Raw genomic sequence first — 19,107 nt, 5'->3', positions numbered from 1 at the left:
ATCACTGGATAAAACCCAACAACCTTTGCATGTGGAAGTGATGTGAGAATTCATAATTATGTTTGCTTTACTATGTGTCTTATATTAAAAGTGTAATGTCATAAGTTTCCTCATTTTGCAGTGTGGTTTTTGGGTTTTCATTTCACAACCCCTTTTCCAGTCATGATCATAATCAAAACATGTGCATCACAATATACGGAGTTGGATTGGAATAGTTCTCCTAATTCAGCTTACCTGACAAATATGAAGCCTACAAATGCCAAAATATGTATTAATTTGGTATTACATATAATGGAACGTTGCGTGAGTGCCTCAGGAGTTTGACCAATTTTCAAATGCTTTTGTTATTGCCCCCCAGAAAATTGCCTAGTTTTAGAAAAAGTGGTTTGTCCTTGTCACAATGCATTTAATTTAAACCAGAAGGAAAAGGAATTGCAGATCAAGATTCAAGAACGTCTTATGCTGCTATATCCCAAAAGCCTGTGATATTATAAATCATGAACCACCTTTCTTAGTAAAGCTTTTGACTGGGTGTTTTGGAAAAAAAATACCCTCAGGCTGCCGAAGGTTCAAGCACGCCGCCTGAAAAAATTAGCTTAAGATTTTTCGTATAACCCTTCTCAAGATATGTCGAAGTCACCGATTTGAGGTCATTTGTACAAGGGAGTAAAACGGTACAATAACAGTCAAAATGCCTCTTAATATGGAACAAAACGTGTCGCTTGCACTCTTCAATAATTTCATAAAAGATCATTTATGGTAGCATAATAATTTTAACCGTGACAGTTAAGTAGAGAGCACGAGAACTTGAAGTACAAGCACTGTTTTAGAGTATCAAGTTGTAACATTCCCAACATCTTCATTATATTTTTTCCTTATTTGATTGCTAGGCTTTTAAAACATTGACCCAAGGAAAACCAAACAAGGGAACATGTGACATGAGGTTGAAAGTCCTTGCTTAAAAAGAATGGCTCTATGTTTCTAATTAAAACCCAGAAAATAATTTATGGCTAACAAGTGGCTAAGGTGGCGAACCGTCGAACATGGGAAGGGGCTACTTTACCCTTAACTTGGCAGCCTTTTACAATGCAAGATTAAAATGACAAAAATAAAAACAAAAAATAAAATATCCCACCGACTCCCATCAAAATACTCAGACAAGAAAAAGATCTAAAGTAAAAAAATTCAGATCATAATCTTTTTTTTCTCTCTCTCTCCCGTTTTTGAACGAAAGCCATAACCGCTAAGCACACTTTCAAGCACACACAATGACCACGCCAAATGAAACGCACACCGAACCAATTCAATTCAAAAGAAAGGAAAAGCCATACACGGAAAAGAAGCAAGAATTTACATATTAACTTGGCATTTGTTAACACACTGTAGTAAAAAAGTACTGAAAGAAAACTGGAAAATATGTGACCAAAATTCCACTCGGAAATTTACCATGACATTGAAGTAAATTACGCAGGGTAAAGTATTTACCAGCAAATGGGAAGTGGGAACAAGCAGCAACTCCAGGGAAGTGATATTAAACTGATATTAATAGTAGTTATCTACATCCCATGTGGAAGACCCAAAATCAACGTCTAATTTTACAGAGATATCAAGTTCCAAATTGCTGTCTTCTGGTAACCTCATTTCATCGAAAAATATTGGCTCAGGGACAGGGTTATCAGAATTGAAGTAATCACATAAAGCTCCCGGATCTGTTAATAAATACTCATCTGATAAGTTACTTGGTTCGCCTGCCAGTTCTTCAACAGGTCTCCACCCTCTTTCCATGTGGTCTAAAGAGTCATCGTTGGATTCGGTTTGAAGTTCGGCTTCTTCATTGGACTGGAACCTGAGAACAGATGTAGGTGAACAGAGAGACTGAGATTCTTGACCCGAATCATACCCGGAAATCATTTCGAGTTCAATCTCCGGCGGAGGCCTCACAGGAGGTTTCGAAAAATTTGTGAGAGCATCCGGGCCTTTGATTCGAATCGCGGCTCGGTCGTACACCAAGGCCGCTTCTTCCGCCGTGTCATAAGTCCCAAGCCATACCCTGGTTCGACTTGTGGGGTCTCTGATCTCAGCCGCCCATCTCCCCCACGGCCTTTGTCGAACCCCGCGATACTTCATACCGTTGGACAAACATTGTTGCTGTTGTTGTTGCTGCTTCGTTGATCGGATATTCACATGGTTGCTTTTATTACTTACTTGCCTGTTTTGCTTGTTGGGTGGCTTGGAGAAATTGGCAGTGGAACAATCTTGGATCCTGATTTCGTTCACATGCCTTTTCACTCTCTGGTATCTCACCCGATCACATTCGTCGCTTGAAGAATCGGTCGCGTCTCCATCGGTGATACAAACCCTGACAACTTTAGGGGCTTTGGCTTTGGACTCCATTGGAAACCACTTGCTGGATGGCTTCACTAGCTTGTTAGTAACAGTTCTGTGCTCTGTGTATTTCACTGGGAAGGGACTCGCTGGATTCATCTCCAAAACTGTATCATCAAAGATGGGTTTTTTAAAAATAGAGAGGAATATGTAAAAGAAACGATATTTTCAAAGCAAATTAAAAGCTTGTTGGAGAGTAAAGAGCGAAAGACCAGAGATAAACAGGAGAGTTTCAGTTGCAAGGAAGAGTCAAAATGGCAAGAATCGCTGTTTTATAGGAGTATCCTGATTAAAACTACTTTATTAGAAGAAGTTTATTTTCCCTTTTTTAATTTAAAAAAAACTAAAATTATTAATACTAATAATAATTAAATTGTGAAATAATTAATAATAATTATAAATGAATTAGAGAATAAGATGGTAACAAAACTAGAGATTCCGGTGTCTACAGAGATTTGGAACAACTCGCCGCATCTTCTCCTTAATGACACGTGTCCTACCGCTCCCTCTAAATGAGCTTGGTCCCCAGGAAAACTAAAATCTATCTCACGCTCCAGTCATCCATGCCTGGCACACGCTACATTCGCATTGGGTACCTACCCTCAATGATGATATTTGATTCGGTGTTTAGCTAACTGATGGTCACAGCTCGTGAGATTAGTGTCTCTCACACTGAGGGTGAGTTTGGATAGGCGGTGCGTTTAGCTGCGGTTAGTGTAAAAACAGTGGTAGCGGTGAGATTAAATACTGTAGTGATACTGTAGCGTAAGATAAAAAGTAAGCTAAACGCACCGCACCACAGTCAATCGCCCATCCAAACGAAGCCTGAGTGATCTCCGTCACCGGAGGGGAGAGGAAGGACCAGCTCCATTGCAAATCTTACCACTCGCCACGTCAGCATAATGCTTTTGACTAATAAATTATTAAATTATTGCTAATGCTTTTGACTAATAAATATTAGTGCTGCGTTATTTTAAGAAATAAAATAATATTTGCCAATAAGCTCTATGTTGACATTTTAAAAATCGTTTTTAATTTTTTAAAATATATACTATTTTTATTAAAACTATCTCAGATTATAATTCAATTTGAAATCAGATTTTTATTTTTTTAATGTGAAATATGATATTTTAAATTCACATTCGTCTACATCTTTATAAACTTAATTTAGATAATAGGTCAAGCTTTTTAAATTTACCAATTAAATTTTAAACAAATTTAATCCTAATAACATTTAAACTCGATTGATATTTTTAAAAATATCTAAATAATTTAATCAAATAATATTTAGTCTTTTTTTAAAAAAAAAGTAAATTTATTAATTCATTCAATGAAGGGAACTATATAATTCAGAGAAAAAAATAGCAAACGCTCATCGCAGATGATGAATGACAAGCTCCGCCAACACAACAAAGACTTTAGCCTCAGCATCAATAAAACATTATGACACGTTGACACTTGACTTTGTCACAACTCAAGCACGATACATCTGGAGTGATTGCAAGCACTTAATATGATAAGGAAATCAGCCTCGAATGGTACAAAGCAACGAGCAAAAATAGACAAAAGGATCGAGCATTCGCCAAACTAGAGAGGACGACAACAATATCATCCCTAAAGTCACTTGTAAAACTAAGATTACATGCATAAACAAAACTAAAAAAACGTGTTACAAGAGCAGACAAAAACTTCTAAAATTGAAGACTTATTAAACAATGGAAAAGAAAACATATAAAACTTAAGACAACACCGGTACAAATCGACACGTGAAATTATTTATTATTCTAAAATACTCTCAAAACAGAAACATATTAAAAATGATAAAGAGCCACCCACTTTCTAAGAAAAACTACTAGTGGCCGATGGAATTTTAACGAACGACATACACCGTTATCTATCTATTACAACTTGTGAAGACAATAAAGATGCCCACAAAATATATTTGCAAACTGAAAAGAGAGAAGACATATGTAGTGGATGAGAAGAAGGAAGAAGAAAGGGTTGATGGGAGAGGAAAAAGGTTGGCACCGCCACTGAGCAAAACAAAAAATAAAAAGCAAAGGGCTTGAAGAAAAAAAGAGAATTTTTTAGGAATAATATTTAGTCTTTAAAGTTTACACATTCGTAAGATTGGTCACGATTTAACAAATTTAGCTCATAACATTTATATAAGAAATTAGTCGTAAGTAACAAATTTAACCCGCAATATTTACACAAAATATATAAACATCAAGGGTTATGTTTGATATTATACTAATCAAAATTAAGTACAATTGACTGGGAACACCGGTGCCATGATTAACTGTTCTTAATTACTCACTTTGAAATTGGCAGAGATTAAATTACTCCAATTATTTTAAAGGGATCAATTTGCTCAATATTGAAATTGAAAGAGACCAAAGAGGGATTTTTACCTTTTTTTAATGAGAAGTATTAGTTTAGACATAACAATTCATAATAGTATATCCACTCATGCATTTTACCATATCTCATGTATTGAAACTAGTACAGATGTACCAAACAAGTCGATGAATGAAGTATAAACTAAACTTCCGAGAAAATTTCTTGGGATTCAATTGCTCCAATCAAAATGAAAAGTAAAAAACTAAGCAAGTTGCAGATTAACTTTTAACTTAGACTCTGCCTGACTGGAATATGGATAAAACAGTGCATGAGAAAGCAGCCATAGCAAATCACAGTAACAAAGCCAGTGAAGGACGCCTATCATTTTGCATACAACACAATGTGGTATATATTAACTAAACACGCATGCATGTATATATATATACACGAGCGACTGCATATCAGAAAAGAAAGTGTAACGTAGAGTAAAAAGGTACTTGAAAGACTCGATATATAAGAGTTGACGAAACACGACGGTAGCGACGACTTTGTGTCTATGCTAAGGAAAATGGAACAACCCATATGCTTTAAGAATCAATAAACCAAAATCATTTAAATTAATACCATCTTAATGTAATACATATAAAGCAATAAACCACCTCTGCACTCATCTCCAACCCTCACTTCCATCCATCAATCCTTGCATCTATAATCTAGTGTAGTAAACTTGTCCAGTATACAATAAACAAATTCATTAATCCTATATACTCATGTCCACGAGTGAATTTAAGGGCTTAAATTTGATTAAATTACTTTAAAATTCTTTTAAATTTTTAAAAAATTATAAAATTCTCTTAAAATTTTATAATTTGATCTTTGGGCTACCGGACCCATCAAAGTTATAAAATTTATCCAAATCTTAAGTTTAACGGTATGGATCTTGTTGAAGAGAAACCATTCGAGAAAATTACTTGTAGCACAAATAAATTAAAAATAAATTTCAATACAAAATAAATTTTAAATTCGAAAGTATAGATTTTATAGTAAAAAATCATTCTCGAATTAATGAGCGAGTCGACTCAGCCATAAATTTAAATTTTTTATTTAGAAAGACTTGTTAAAACTAATACTATGCTTTTGAGAGTAACTGCATGTATTTCTAAGAAATCTAGATAGACACTTAATCTAATATTTTTTTGGAGGGATATTTTTATAGGTTTGTATTTGATACATGAGTAATATATATTTTTTATTTTACAAATAGTTTTAAAAATTTGTCATATGTTTTTTTAATATTTATTTTTTAAATTTTCACTTAGAGAACATTTGTCAACCTCTAACCTTATTTATAGGGTCTAAAAACTCCATTAGTAGTCGCTCAACTATTAGTAGATTTTTTTTTGTTACCTAACTATGAAAAGTTACAAGATTGTTATCAATTATTAGTAAATTTCTTTTTTAATCATCCAATTATGAAAAGTTACAAAATAATCACTCAACTAATCAATTTCGTCTTTTTTTGTCGCCATAAGGCAGTAACATAATAATAACTTTAACTCTCAATATTTACATATTTTGTAATTTAGTTTTTTTTTGCAATTTTTTTTGTGACTCCTTCGCCTAAAAAGTTAAAAAAAAAACCTCTAAGGAGGGTTTTCAAAATGGCAGCACATCAATTAGTGGAGAGAGTACGTACCTGAGGGACACATAGATAATTAATTGTCCAGAGTCCTTCATGTACATACTTTTTTTCACCAATTGAGGTGCTCGCAATCCGTTAATCCTCGAAGTTTTGCGCAGAGTTAAAAATAACCCAAATCCTAAAACAATATCTACAATGGTTAGGAGCCTATCCGACTAACCTGATTTTGAACATTCCTAAACAAGTCAAATGATAACGTATTTAATTTATAATTTGCTTGGCAGTCAAGCATCGAAATTTGTCTTCAATATCAAAGAAAAAGAAAACACCAAGGAATAAAATAAAGACTCAGATACTGTTGAAAATTCTGATAAGAATAAAACCTGCTACAAATATGAAGCTTGGGGTCCAAGGAGAAAAGGAAGAATATAATATTGATTAAAAAAATTGTATTTAATGGTTTACTTTCTGTATATATTATTTATATTTAATTAATATTTTCCTGTCTTTTGTTGGGCAGGAAGGTACATGTAACCTATTTAGCAATTTCTCAAATCAAAATATTCCTTGCATTCTATGCATTAATTAAATTAAAAAAAAATACTAAACACATAAATACATTCATCAAAATTATCATAACAATAATAATACCAAATTAATCCAAAGATTTTCTAAAATTGAAATATTAATATTCAAGACCAATTGTTTTTATTAATTTCGATTTTCTAAATTGTAACCTTTTAGAGTTAATATTTGATGACACTGTGGTCTGAAAATTTAACATAGGGCTCTTCCACAATCCATTCGAAAGCTCTGGGGTGCCTCATTTATTTTTTTCAAGGACTGGAAACCGACCTTTGTCAAGTGGAGTTGGGTTCCTCTAAACGATTGTCCTTACCGATCCAAGTCAACATCGGAGGAAATAACAATGGAATGCCTCTTAGTATTGGAGCAAAACGTGTCCCTTGCTGTCTTCACTAACTTCAAATTCATGCCTCCTTTGATTGCGAGGCTTTAAAACCTTGACACAAGGAAAACCAAACAGGGGAACGTACATGCGACATGAGATTGGAAGGCAATTGCTTAAAAAAGAATGGTTCTATGTTTCTAATTAAATCCCAGAAAAAGAGTAGATGGCTAACAAGTGATAAGGTTGCCAAGGCCAACCCTCGAACATGGGAGCCCTGACTTCAGCTTAAAATATATTTACTTCACATTTTTTCGGGGAAGTGTTGTTGTGTCCGGACCCAGAGTTACTATATCTTAATAGTAATCATCAACTTCCCACGTACAAGCCCCAAAATCAATATCTAATTTTACAGAAATATTCTCTTCTGCTAATCTCATTTCATCGAAAAATATTGGCTCAGGGTTACCGGAGTTGAAGTAATCACATAAAGCCACTGTAGTATCTGTTAATAAATACTCATCTGATAAGCTGGTCGGTTGTCCTGGGAGATATTCCTCAAGTTTCCACCCGTGCTCGAAATAGTCATCTTTGGATTGGATTTGAAGTTCAGCTTCTTCATTGGTCTGGAATCTGAGAACAAATGTAGGTGAACAGAGGGACTGAGATTCTTGACCACAATCATACCCGGGGATGATGTCCAGATCAATGTCGGGTCTCAGGGGAGGTTGTGCAAAATTTGTGACAGCGTCGGGGCCTTTGATTTGAATCGCAGCTCGGTCGTACACCAAGGCAGCTTCTTCAGCAGTGTCATACGTGCCAAGCCAGACTCTGGTTCGACTTGTGGGGTCTCTGATCTCAGCCGCCCATCTCCCCCATGGCCTTTGTCGAACCCCACGATATTTGACACCCATAGACAAACATTGCTGCTGTTGTTGCTTCTTTGATCTGATATCCACATGGTTACTTTTATTAATTATTTGGTGGTTCGTTGGTTTGGTGAAGTTAACAGTGGAACAATCTTGGATCCTGATTTCGTTTACATGCCTTTTCACTGTGTGATATGTCTCCCCTTCGCATTCGTCGCTTGAAGAATCGGTGGCATCCTCATCGGTGACACAAATCCTCACAATTTTAGGGGCTTTAGCTTTGGACTCCATGCAAAACCACTCGCTCGATGGCTTCACTAGCTTCTTAGTAACAGTTCTTTGCTCTCTGTATTTCACTCTCAACGGACTCCCTGGATTCATCTCCAAAACTGAACCCTCAAAAAACATAAGGAGAAGAATCTGTAATCAAACGATATTTTCAAAGCAAATTAAAAGCTCGTTGGAGAATGAAGAGCCAAAGACCGGAGATAATCAAGAGCTTTTCAGAGTCAAAACGGCAAGAATCGTAATTTTATAGGGGTATGAGTCCTCCATAAAACTACTACTTTATTGGAACAAGTTTATTATTCCTTATGCGTGTGTTTTAATTTTTTAAAAACGTAAAAATATTTAATTCTAATACAATTAATAATATTTTTAATTAATTTTATATAAAAATAATTTAGTGAATTCATTTCAAATTTAAATATTATTAGATTAAATATAAATTTAAAGCACTTAATTTAAATTAAAGTAGTACAAATTCAAACTATTACAATATAATCCAAACTAAAATCAACAACTTGAATTAAACCAACACAGGTAACCGTATATTCGAGATCCATACATATAGGTCTCAAACGTAGATACTCAAGACCTAAGGGGTTCTGCCTTTATCAATTGAGCCAATAAATGAAGTAAATTAAAATATTATTGAAACTTAATCAATTGTAATTAAAAATAGAGAAATAATATAAGGAAAAACATTTTAGACTCTTGACAATTTAAAAATAAATATTTAAAAAAAAAACACATACTAAGTTTTTGAGGCGACTTGTGAAATAAAAAAATACATTGTCAATTTAATATATAATTATCTTTTTATTTTAAATTTACTTAATAAATATATGTCACTATTTATTTATGAGATTTTGGAAGATAAATGTCAACCAACATGCACTTGAGAGTTTAAATAAAATACAAATTAAAAAGTAAGGGAGAGAGAATATTGATTTGTGTTGAATTGAAACTTGAAAGTAGTATAATTTAGAACCCCATGCGATGATCTGATGGTTAAAAGTTTTTATCGTGTTAGGGCCTAAATTCGAGTCGTGCTAATTGTGCTGATGGTTCGGATTTTATCTTATTATTGTAATTAAAAAAAAAGGAAAGTAGCATCATCTAAAATATGAGAAAAATAAAGTTTATTAAAACACCTCATTTATTGTATAACCGTTAAGTATTAAAAGTTAATCCGTTTACCTTTTTCAAGTCAGTCCCCTATTCTAATTTGCTTGCTAATCAAGCATCCAAATTTCTCTTCAATGTCGAAGCGAAAACAAAAGACCAGTCACTGTCGAATAATATATTTATATTTATTTAAAATCTAATAATGTAATTACGAAATTCAAACATAATATATTAATTTAATTTTAAAAACATTATAATTATATTATAATCAATCTAATAAAAAAAAGACAATACTATTTTATAAATAAACAAACTTAAATTAATAAATTTCATCCAATATAGATTTACTCATGAGTTGAGTTATCGTCTAAACTTGAAGATCCGTTTAAAATTTAAGAAGATTTATATAAAAAATTAAACATATTTAAAAATAGGGTTTAGAGTTTAAACAAAATATTAATATGACAATTAAATAGTTATAATTGTGGCAATTAAAATTTATTTAAAGGAAATATTAATAAAAAATTTAATTAATTCAAATTAGTTTTCAAGATTAAAAATACAATAATTTTGGCTAAATTAAATGCTTTCAAAATAATAAATTTGACTAAATTTATCACATTTATTTCATAATAAAAATGATTTTACTAAAACAATATTTCATTTTAGAAAATAATACAAAATATAGTTAATATTCATAAAAGAATAATTAAGTTTTAAATTGGCCAATGTTGGATGAAATCATTTAAAATTAGAGTCTTTGGTTTTTATAATATTTATATTAGAAGTTATCATAATTAAATATATAAAATTATTTTTGATCACATTAAATATTAGAAACTTTAATTTTTATATATTTATATTAATTATAGTGTAATATAAGTTTTAAAATAATGAAATTATTGTATTCTTTCTTTCAGATTTCATATAATATTATGGCAGAAAATGTTCATTAAGTTAATTGTTTTAATGTCGGATTAATTAAAAATGTCAAAATAAAATCCCGCATGCATATAAATAATTATACTTAATTATTCGTGAAGTGTTTTGGATAAAAAAAAAATTAAAAGGTATGGCATTATGTTGTAGGTATAAGAGTTTGGGTTTGATCCCAAACAGCTCCATTCCTCTCCTCAATTATTAAAAAGAAAACTATTATTAGAATACATTTATACACGATCAATAAATATTAGGAATAAATTATATTAGGATGATCCTAAAAAGTATAGATAATATCACGTCATTAAATTTTAAATATAATAAAATATTATTATACACTTTTCTATATCTAATATTTTCTCCAACTTAATTTAACTTTAATTAAATTACTTAAAATAATTAATTTTTTAAATTATAAACAAACATATTTTCTCCTTTTACAAATTTTAATCTTTTTCTTTTGCATAAGTTAATATTTTTTTTTGTGCAACCAATTTTTTTTTAAAAAATAGTAATTTTTGTACAATTTTTTCTCTGTCATTAACACATAGTTTTAGTAGTTATTTTACTCGGAACCCAGAACCCAAAACTCTAAATTTTGAATTTGAACCTTGAACCCCGAGATTTATGGTTTGGGTTTAGGATTTAATATTCGAGGTTCGAGATTACGGGTGATGAGATTGGGGTTACAAGTTTGAGATTCCATATTTAGGGTTCAGGGTAAAAAAAATTTACTAAAATTATGTGTTATTGACATGGAAAAAATTGTTAAAATGTGATTAGATAATTGAAAAAGAAGCATAAATAACGTGGTTGCATCTTTAAATGGAAGAAGGTAGAAAAAGAAAAAGAAGAGGTATTGTGGGATTTGTGTACTGGAAATCACAATATTTGGGTGACTCAATGTGCTGCATTAACATTTAAAACATTTGAAACAAAAAATTCATTAGATGCCAACATCTTAGTGTTAAAATGGACACCCCAGAAAACATGTGAAGCAAAAATGAGATTGAAATCATTTAAAACATTTGAAACAGAAAATGAGATTAGATGATTGTATTGAAATTAATCATTTAAAACATTTGAAACCAATTTTTCACTCAAACAGAAATGTTATTAGATGTCACCATCTTAATACAGTACTGTTTCGGATAATATTAAACCCACCTTTTTTAAACTTCTAAAATGAATTTACTATATAAAATACATCATAACTATAAACATGGAGAGATCCATTCCTCATCTTTATGTACTTTTGTGCCATGGAATGGAAGGACGAGAGCAAAGCAGACTGGTATGGTTTACTTTTGGATTATCTAGTTAAATCTTATATTCCTTATTGTTATTTTATTTCTCGAATTTAGTAACACTATTAAAACTGTTGGTGCGACATTTTAAGTTTTTTTTTCAATTAAAATACCCGCTCGATAATCATGCCGCAAAAAATAACACTATAATGGACTTGAATTTAATGAAAAATTTAACGATATTAACAATCCTTTAATTTACGTTGGCAATTTAATTAGAATAAAATATTTAGACTAATTAATGACATTAAAATGCTAAGGTACCAAATTATGTCAAAAAATAAAGTGTAAAGATCAAATCTCAAATTTAAAAATATATATATATATAATGATTGAAATTAAAATTTGACCATTTTGTATAGTTAAAAGTGGAGGGACCAAAATTGAAATTTAACCATTTTGTTAATAACGCAAAACCAATAGTATTGACGGGTGTGATTTATATTTAATACTTCACTTTCACTAAAATTTGAAGTTATATTAGATTCATCATAATTTATTTTATAAATACAATGTTAATTAACGAATACTTTTTTGATTTAATGACAAAAGTAACTGAATTTAATCCCTAATAATTCTATTGATTTTATTTATTTATTTTGTTTTGGACCATGTGAATAACAAGGGAGAGTTTGGAGGACAATTATGTCTTTCAGCACTATTGTACCAGATGATGTTGTAATTCTTTCTTCTTCTTCTTCTTCTCCCCTTTTCTCTGTAGAATGTTGTAATTCTTAAACAAAAGATTTTTCAACTCCGAAATTAAATTTTTAAAACTAGATTATTGAGATTTTTACATGTCAATTTTGACTTTTTAATTTGTGTGTTTTATCATTTTAATGAGTAAAACTTTATTCAATTTTTTAAAAAAAAAAAGTATTTTTTAATTCCTAATTAATCAAATCAAGTAGTTCATTTTTTAATAAATTCAAATAAATAATTTAATTTTTCAAAATTTATAACTCGAATAATAAATTGATGTAAATACCCTGTCAATTTCGAAAATAAACAAGTTCGACTCTCTAAAAATATTACAAAAATTATAAATAAAAGAAACAAATAAAAATTTTATATTTCTAAAAACTTCTTAGAAAAATAAATTTTAATTTTTTTGAAAAATTCTAAATTAATAAATTCAAATCCTTAAACAGGTAGTAATTAAGTTTGTGCGTGATTATATATGATCTCAGTCAATAAAAGTATGAAACTGAATTAACTCATTAAAAATTTCAAGCTGAATTAAGTTATCAAAATAGGAGTCGAGTAACTTAATTAACATTTTTCTAATTCTACAAGTCCCTACTTATATTTAAATATTGGAATAAGCATAAGGTCAACAATACATTTTACCCAATTTATTTTTGTTTATTGCTCATAATTCCAAAATAAAAATAAAATAAAATAAACGTTAAAATACTAAACTCGAAGGGTCTTTTTTTTGTTACAACCGAATAAATTCTTACATGAAATTTATACTAAAAAATTATAAAATTCAAAGATCTTTTAGACAAATTCCGCATAAAATCAATCACTAACTCGTGTCACTTTATTGGACTTTGATGTCATTACATAGTGGGCTTTCTATTATTAGTCATATTACAAGGCTTTCATATCATTGTCCGTTACTATTTTCGGTCAGTCTACCGCACTCGATTTTATTCAACAACATTATCTAATGATCATACAGCAGTTCCATATACAACATCAGCCAGCTTTCCATCTAGTCTTCACTTTGTCTATTTAGTATACTACAGGAGCAATCGCCACAAATGCACAGTTGCTTTATACACAGTGAGTAATGAGGAAACAATATCCTAAACTTTTTCTTACCAATTTATTAGACTAGCCCATTGCATATTTCTGGGTCCAGATCCTAGCAGTTGACTCATACTTAGCTCTGTCTGTCTTGTACATGTGAGCGATTTCCGGAACCAGAGGGTCATCTGGGTTTGGGTCCGTCAAGAGGGAGCAGATAGAAAGCAACACCTGAAATAGGAAACAAGAACCTTTCTACCCTCTTAAAAATACAGTAATGGTTAACCAACTGAATGGAATGCACCCACCAATAAATAAATAAAGCCCAGGAAATAAAAGAAAGAGGTTGCAAAATTGTAACGCTGATCAATATTCCTTTGTTAACTAAATCCCATAAGATGACCACAATTTGGAAAACAGAATGATACTCCAGATTAGTTTGGACCGTCTAATTTCAACCTGCTACATTGGAACAGGTTGTGTTTGATGAATTCGGGGGAAAGTCAAAGGAGTCGCATGCAATTACGGTTCAACCGTGACATGTACAATTTGGGAACATCCCACGCCTAACCTTGTACAACACAAATGCTGAAAACACATGCCAGGGTTTGGCAAACAGTGCTTCATCAAGTAGAGGTCACTTTCATATTGGCTAAATATCATGGCTTCAAATTTTGGAGGGGCTGAATATCTCCAAAAGCCTACCTGATGTTTACTATTCTATCTAGAGACAGCAAAACGAACTCAAACTTGAAAACCCGCTCAAAAAGCTCAAATTCAATTTGAAAAAAGAAAAGGAAAAAATCTGAATCCAAAAGATTCGAGCCTAAAGAAAACGCCAACCATGACCTCGAAAAGCATGTTGGAGTAGTCGCATCTTTCATAAAACCTCAAAAGAAAAAGACTAACCCAAACCCGAAAGGCTTGAATCCAAAATGATCCAAACAAGAAATGCCTAGAACTGCTCCTTTGCCACCTCTAACTCTTCTATCTTCCATTCTTATTAACATACGTTTATCATGAAATTATTAGCCATTAGCTTATGGAACATTGTTTAAGTTGAAAACCTTTGATATAGTCAGGGCTGGGCTCCACTGCTCCTTTAGTATGTCGAGGCATATGCTACCATTGCTGTTGATATTTGGGTGAAAGACCTTGGTTCTAAAAGCAAACTGCAAGAAACAAAGAAGAGAGCACACAATGAAATGAAAACAGATAGGTAGAGTTTGTTTTCATTACCTAAGTAACTTTTGTTGTCTACGACTACAGCCAAAGCCATCCGCCCCAAAAAAGTAAATGAAAAGAGGGAAAAGTCTATTTGGTTGCATAAGCTGCTTTATTATTTACATTCAAAGATAAAAACCCACATATATGTATGGTTCCCATAATATCATGGTTCATGATAGTCTAGCGTGAAAGGTTAGGGCAACTGCAAAATCATAACAAAAAACATATAGACCTTACCTTCGGGGGTTTAAAAGGATAATCGGGAGGAAAATGAATCGTCACTAGAAAGACACCTCCAGCATAAGGACTATCAGGGGGCCCCATTATTGTGGCTTGCCAATGGAACATGTCTTCAGCTACAGGACCTGACAGCATATGGATTACAATAATATATCATATGCTATAATTTCATACCAGACAGAACCTTTTGCTACTGCATCCAATAATCCCATCAAGACTAAGAACTCCAAAATTCAGATATCCTAAATTAGTACTGCACGCAAGGAACTTAAAACACAGAAAATAACAACTTGAACATCTTCCATCAGGCTGTCACAGCATCACCCTTCGCTAGCTGAAATGTGTCAACATACAAACCTCTTGTGACTATACTATATTCCAGTACTTGCAGACACCAAAAACAATCTGGTGGAGGTTACTGTCTACAATATACATAAATTTCATGGTCATTCAGGCCTAAAAATACCATAAATTAAACCTTCAAAGTAGCTGACCACGACCATAATTATTAAAAAAAGTATAAATACGGATTATGGAATCATAGCAACGAAATATATAATTTGTAAGTACTCAAAAGAAACTTGATACTCAAGAAACTATTACACAGAGATTGATCATGCTAAAACAAGAAAAAGTTATGACAGTCGATCATTTAATACCCTATAAAGCAAAAAAAAGGGTTAAAATTTTCTATTAGTCCCTGTACTTTGTGAAAGTCGTAGATTTAGTCCCTATACTTTAATTTGATCAATTTTAGTTTCTGTATTTTTTGAATTTGTCAATTTTAGTCCCTGTACTTTTCAAATTCTGAAATGTTAATACTGACCCAAATAGTAGCAATTAAATTCATTTGGTTGGATTCAATTATAGTCTTGTACTATGCATACAATTGTAGATTTAATCCATATTCTCCAACTGGATCATTCTAAGTCCCTATATTTTTCGAATTTTAAACTTTTATTCTTGATGCAAATGATAGTCATTAATCTATTAACTGAATTTTAATTGAATAATATGTGGAAAAACCAAGCTGACATGGTATTATACATATGATAAAGTGTTTGACAAATTAGATTTTGGAAATAGCAAAACTTAATGAATTTAACAATTATCATTTGATAAGAACTGAACTTTTAAAATTTGAAAAGTACAAGATTAAAAATGACCAAATTAAAGTATAGGGACTAAATCCATAATTTTTGCAAAGTACAGAGACTAATAGCAGGAATTAACCACAAAAAAAACATATCCTACCAAATACTATGCACTTGCTAATGTAGGCATGCTTGAACTACCAAGTTCATCATTACATATAAGCCAAAACTTTCAAAAATAATGACTAGAAGTCAGCAGTGGAAAGGCATAATTTGTATGCCAAAACCGGCATAGAAGCAACGGAAAACAATTTAGCCACCAAATTTACTTCATAAAGAAGAACAACCGAATGATTAAAGATCTCATGAATACTTCACTGTAATAATACAAAGGTTGTATTGCATAAACCGTTCAATTTCTTATCTAAGTAAATAATAACTTAATTTCTAACAACGATAGTTTCAGGCTTTGATTTTTCTATTATTAGCTGCATTTGGTTTATCTACAAAACTTTACCCGCAGTTCGCTAATAAAATTACTGGTAAGTGGTAACCGAACGCAAGGGAAAAAAAATAGTATATACCATACACGCAAATAAACAAAAGGATATAGATCAAGCTTCAAAGAAACTAAGGAAACGTTTGTAAAAATATATATATCGAAGATCAGGGAAGGGAAGTTACCGGCGCTGCATGAAGTAGGAGGATCTTTCTGAAGATCCTTGAGCTCCTTCAGGATCCGCTTCGAAGCCATCGACAGAGTCCGACAATCTTGTCAGATCTAAGGGCAGAGCTCGGGAGAGAGAAAAACAAGGTAGCGTTCTAGAGAGAGAGAGGGGAAGCCGATGTGTTGAAGAAATATGGTCAAAATAGATTAAGCAAATAAAATATACGGACAGGGAAATTAAATTTTCTGTTTAGAACAAATAAAATTACAGTAAACAAAACACTTCCATTTTTTATCGCCGGAAAATCTTAATCTGGCGGAGAAATGCGGGTCCCATTCTGAATACAACAAACGAACGGCTATTGTTTGGACGTAGACATCGACGGTTCGTTGGTTCCATTTCTCGATTGGTTACTCCCTGTGGCTCGCTAAGGCCCTGTATGGAACCCGCTTTGACGTTTCTGTAGACGGGTTCTCAACGAGAAATTAATTTTATTTTGTTTTTTACAATTTTCGGATTTTTAGAGCAAAAATTAATTTAAACGCATCTTTTAAGTTTTTGGAATCCATTATCTCAAATTATGATACTAAGGGTCTGTTTGATTGCCAGTAAAATATTTTTCGTAAAATGATTTTTGAAAAATGTTTTACTTTTCTGTAAAATGATTTACTGAAAAATATTTTCTGGTGTTTGATTGAATCTGTGTAAAATATTTTCTGCTGCTTGGCAGATTTTTTAAAAATATTTTTCGAAAAAGTTATTTTTACATATATTAATATATATTAATAAATTTTTATATTTTAAATTATTTTTACATAAATTGCAATGATTTATTTATAATAATACTCAATTATTAAGCTACAATATTAATCGTTATAAATTGAAAAAAACTAATATCAAATAAATTATTTGTAATTGTGTTAAAAAAACAAGTTACTGGAAAATCAATAAATAGAAGCAGTTTTCTACCGGAAATGAAGGAAGGAATGAAGGAGGCGATAGAGAGGAGAGCACGGAAAATGTCTTACGGAAATTGAAAGGGTAAGATATTTTCCCTAAAATGTAATCCATTTTCCCTTGTTTTGGAGTTCATTTTCCAAATAGAAAATGTTTTCCGCCAATCAAACGCTGGAAAAGTTGGAAATGATTTTCCGGAAAATTAATTCCGTCAATCAAACAGACCCTAATTCATTAAAAACATTTTGTAATTCATCTGAATTTAAAGAATGAGAATTTTAACATATTTCGGATTTTTTTTTAAGAGTCATCGAACAGGCCATATTTGGATTTGAAGAGAGACTTCCACTTCATTATTCATCTTCAATTGCATTGCCACTTGTTCAACATTAACTCTCATAATACTCTTCTACATCCTTTTCTTCTTTTTTGGCTCCATAGTATCCTTTACCCTCTCCTATTTTCTTGATACTTCCACGTAAGAAAACATTATTAAAGATTTCTACATTCAAAGCACAAATGTGTATTATGGTCTTGGCATTTGATTATGCCTTCCATATATCTTTTTCGTTGGACATTCCTAAAAGACTCCTTGTGATTGTTCTCTAAGCATCAAAATTATATGTTTGGACAAAAGAATTTCATCACCACTTTTCAATGAGAGTGGAGGAAAAAAATAGAATGACCATCTTCCATATTTATTACTTTCACTTAATAACCATTATCTTCCAATTCGAGTGCCTTGAGTGAAAAATATATTTACTTCTAATGGAGACCTTGCATTGGTACCGGTTGATAAGCATTGGTGGGTGGATTTTATCAAGAGGAGATGTATTGGTGATTGAAATTATTTTGCTAAGGGCTGAGGAAAGATAAAAAAGATTGACACGGTTAATTTATAGTTGCTTAACCTCGATTACTTACCTTCACTACATTAACCTCCTTTGTTAAGGTTTTCTCCCCTTCACTAACTTGTAACCTTTTAAGGATAAGAAATAACTTTAAAAAAATTCTGTCTTTTGCAATCTTAGATGGAACCTTTTCCCCTTATATTCTTTATTGCTTAGATAAAAATAATCTAGTTTTCAAGGATTAACTAGAACCTCTATTGCTTTCCAAGACTTACCTAATAACCTCTCTAACTTTAATGGCCAAAACTAAAACCTCTCCCCCTTTCACAAATATTTATTTTGTGTGAATAAAGAAATACCTATATTTACAATTTTTAAGCTCTCTGTATGATAAAATAAAGATTTTACAAAGATATACAATAAAACTCTTACAAAAACTATGTAAAAAAGAAGGAATGAAGAAATTAAAATTTTCTTGTATTTTCACTTCATTTGATGCTTGGATATCGATTT

At 31.6% G+C, this 19,107-nt stretch overlaps 3 protein-coding genes across 4 annotated transcripts; all 3 read right to left on the bottom strand.

The window, feature by feature from the left end:
- Positions 1–1,334: 1,334 nt before the first annotated feature.
- On the bottom strand, positions 1,335–2,646 carry LOC107923177 (ethylene-responsive transcription factor CRF5). The gene has a single exon (XM_016853395.2). The coding sequence runs from the start codon at positions 2,482–2,484 to the stop codon at positions 1,543–1,545; it is 942 nt and encodes a 313-aa protein (XP_016708884.1). The 5' UTR covers positions 2,485–2,646; the 3' UTR covers positions 1,335–1,542.
- Positions 2,647–7,080: 4,434 nt separating this feature from the next.
- On the bottom strand, positions 7,081–8,646 carry LOC107923754 (ethylene-responsive transcription factor CRF6). Its single transcript, XM_016853918.2, has one exon. It carries the CDS (start codon positions 8,552–8,554, stop codon positions 7,634–7,636), a length of 921 nt encoding a protein of 306 aa, XP_016709407.2. The 5' UTR covers positions 8,555–8,646; the 3' UTR covers positions 7,081–7,633.
- A 4,675-nt stretch (positions 8,647–13,321) lies between these two features.
- Positions 13,322–17,288, bottom strand: LOC107924754 (ubiquitin-conjugating enzyme E2 28). Of its 2 annotated transcripts, none has more exons than XM_016855336.2 (4): positions 16,803–17,288; positions 15,022–15,149; positions 14,625–14,729; positions 13,322–13,788 (listed from the first exon to the last, which is right to left on the bottom strand). In XM_016855336.2, exons 1-4 carry the CDS (start codon positions 16,870–16,872, stop codon positions 13,645–13,647), a joined length of 447 nt encoding a protein of 148 aa, XP_016710825.1. In that variant the 5' UTR covers positions 16,873–17,288; the 3' UTR covers positions 13,322–13,644. The 2 variants fall into 2 exon arrangements, with proteins under 2 accessions (XP_016710825.1, XP_040961853.1); XM_041105919.1 differs by having other exon boundaries at positions 15,022–15,358; positions 16,803–16,941.
- Between the last annotated feature and the right edge of the window lie 1,819 nt (positions 17,289–19,107).

This window comes from Gossypium hirsutum, chromosome D11 (genome assembly GCF_007990345.1).
Source record: "Gossypium hirsutum isolate 1008001.06 chromosome D11, Gossypium_hirsutum_v2.1, whole genome shotgun sequence".
Taxonomy (NCBI): domain Eukaryota; kingdom Viridiplantae; phylum Streptophyta; class Magnoliopsida; order Malvales; family Malvaceae; genus Gossypium; species Gossypium hirsutum.
This window is presented reverse-complemented; position numbering and strand designations above follow the sequence as displayed.

Bases quoted from the DNA above. Each gene is read 5' to 3' on its own strand.
- LOC107923177 (XM_016853395.2), bottom strand. From the start codon at position 2,484: ATGAATCCAGCGAGTCCCTTCCCAGTGAAATACACAGAGCACAGAACT.
- LOC107923754 (XM_016853918.2), bottom strand. From the start codon at position 8,554: ATGTTTTTTGAGGGTTCAGTTTTGGAGATGAATCCAGGGAGTCCGTTG.
- LOC107924754 (XM_016855336.2), bottom strand. From the start codon at position 16,872: ATGGCTTCGAAGCGGATCCTGAAGGAGCTCAAGGATCTTCAGAAAGAT. The intron at 15,150-16,802 runs GTAACTTCCCTT...ATATGCTGTCAG, and splicing joins TCCTACTTCATGCAGCGCCG to GTCCTGTAGCTGAAGACATG. The intron at 14,730-15,021 runs GTAAGGTCTATA...TGTTTCTTGCAG, and splicing joins ATCCTTTTAAACCCCCGAAG to TTTGCTTTTAGAACCAAGGT.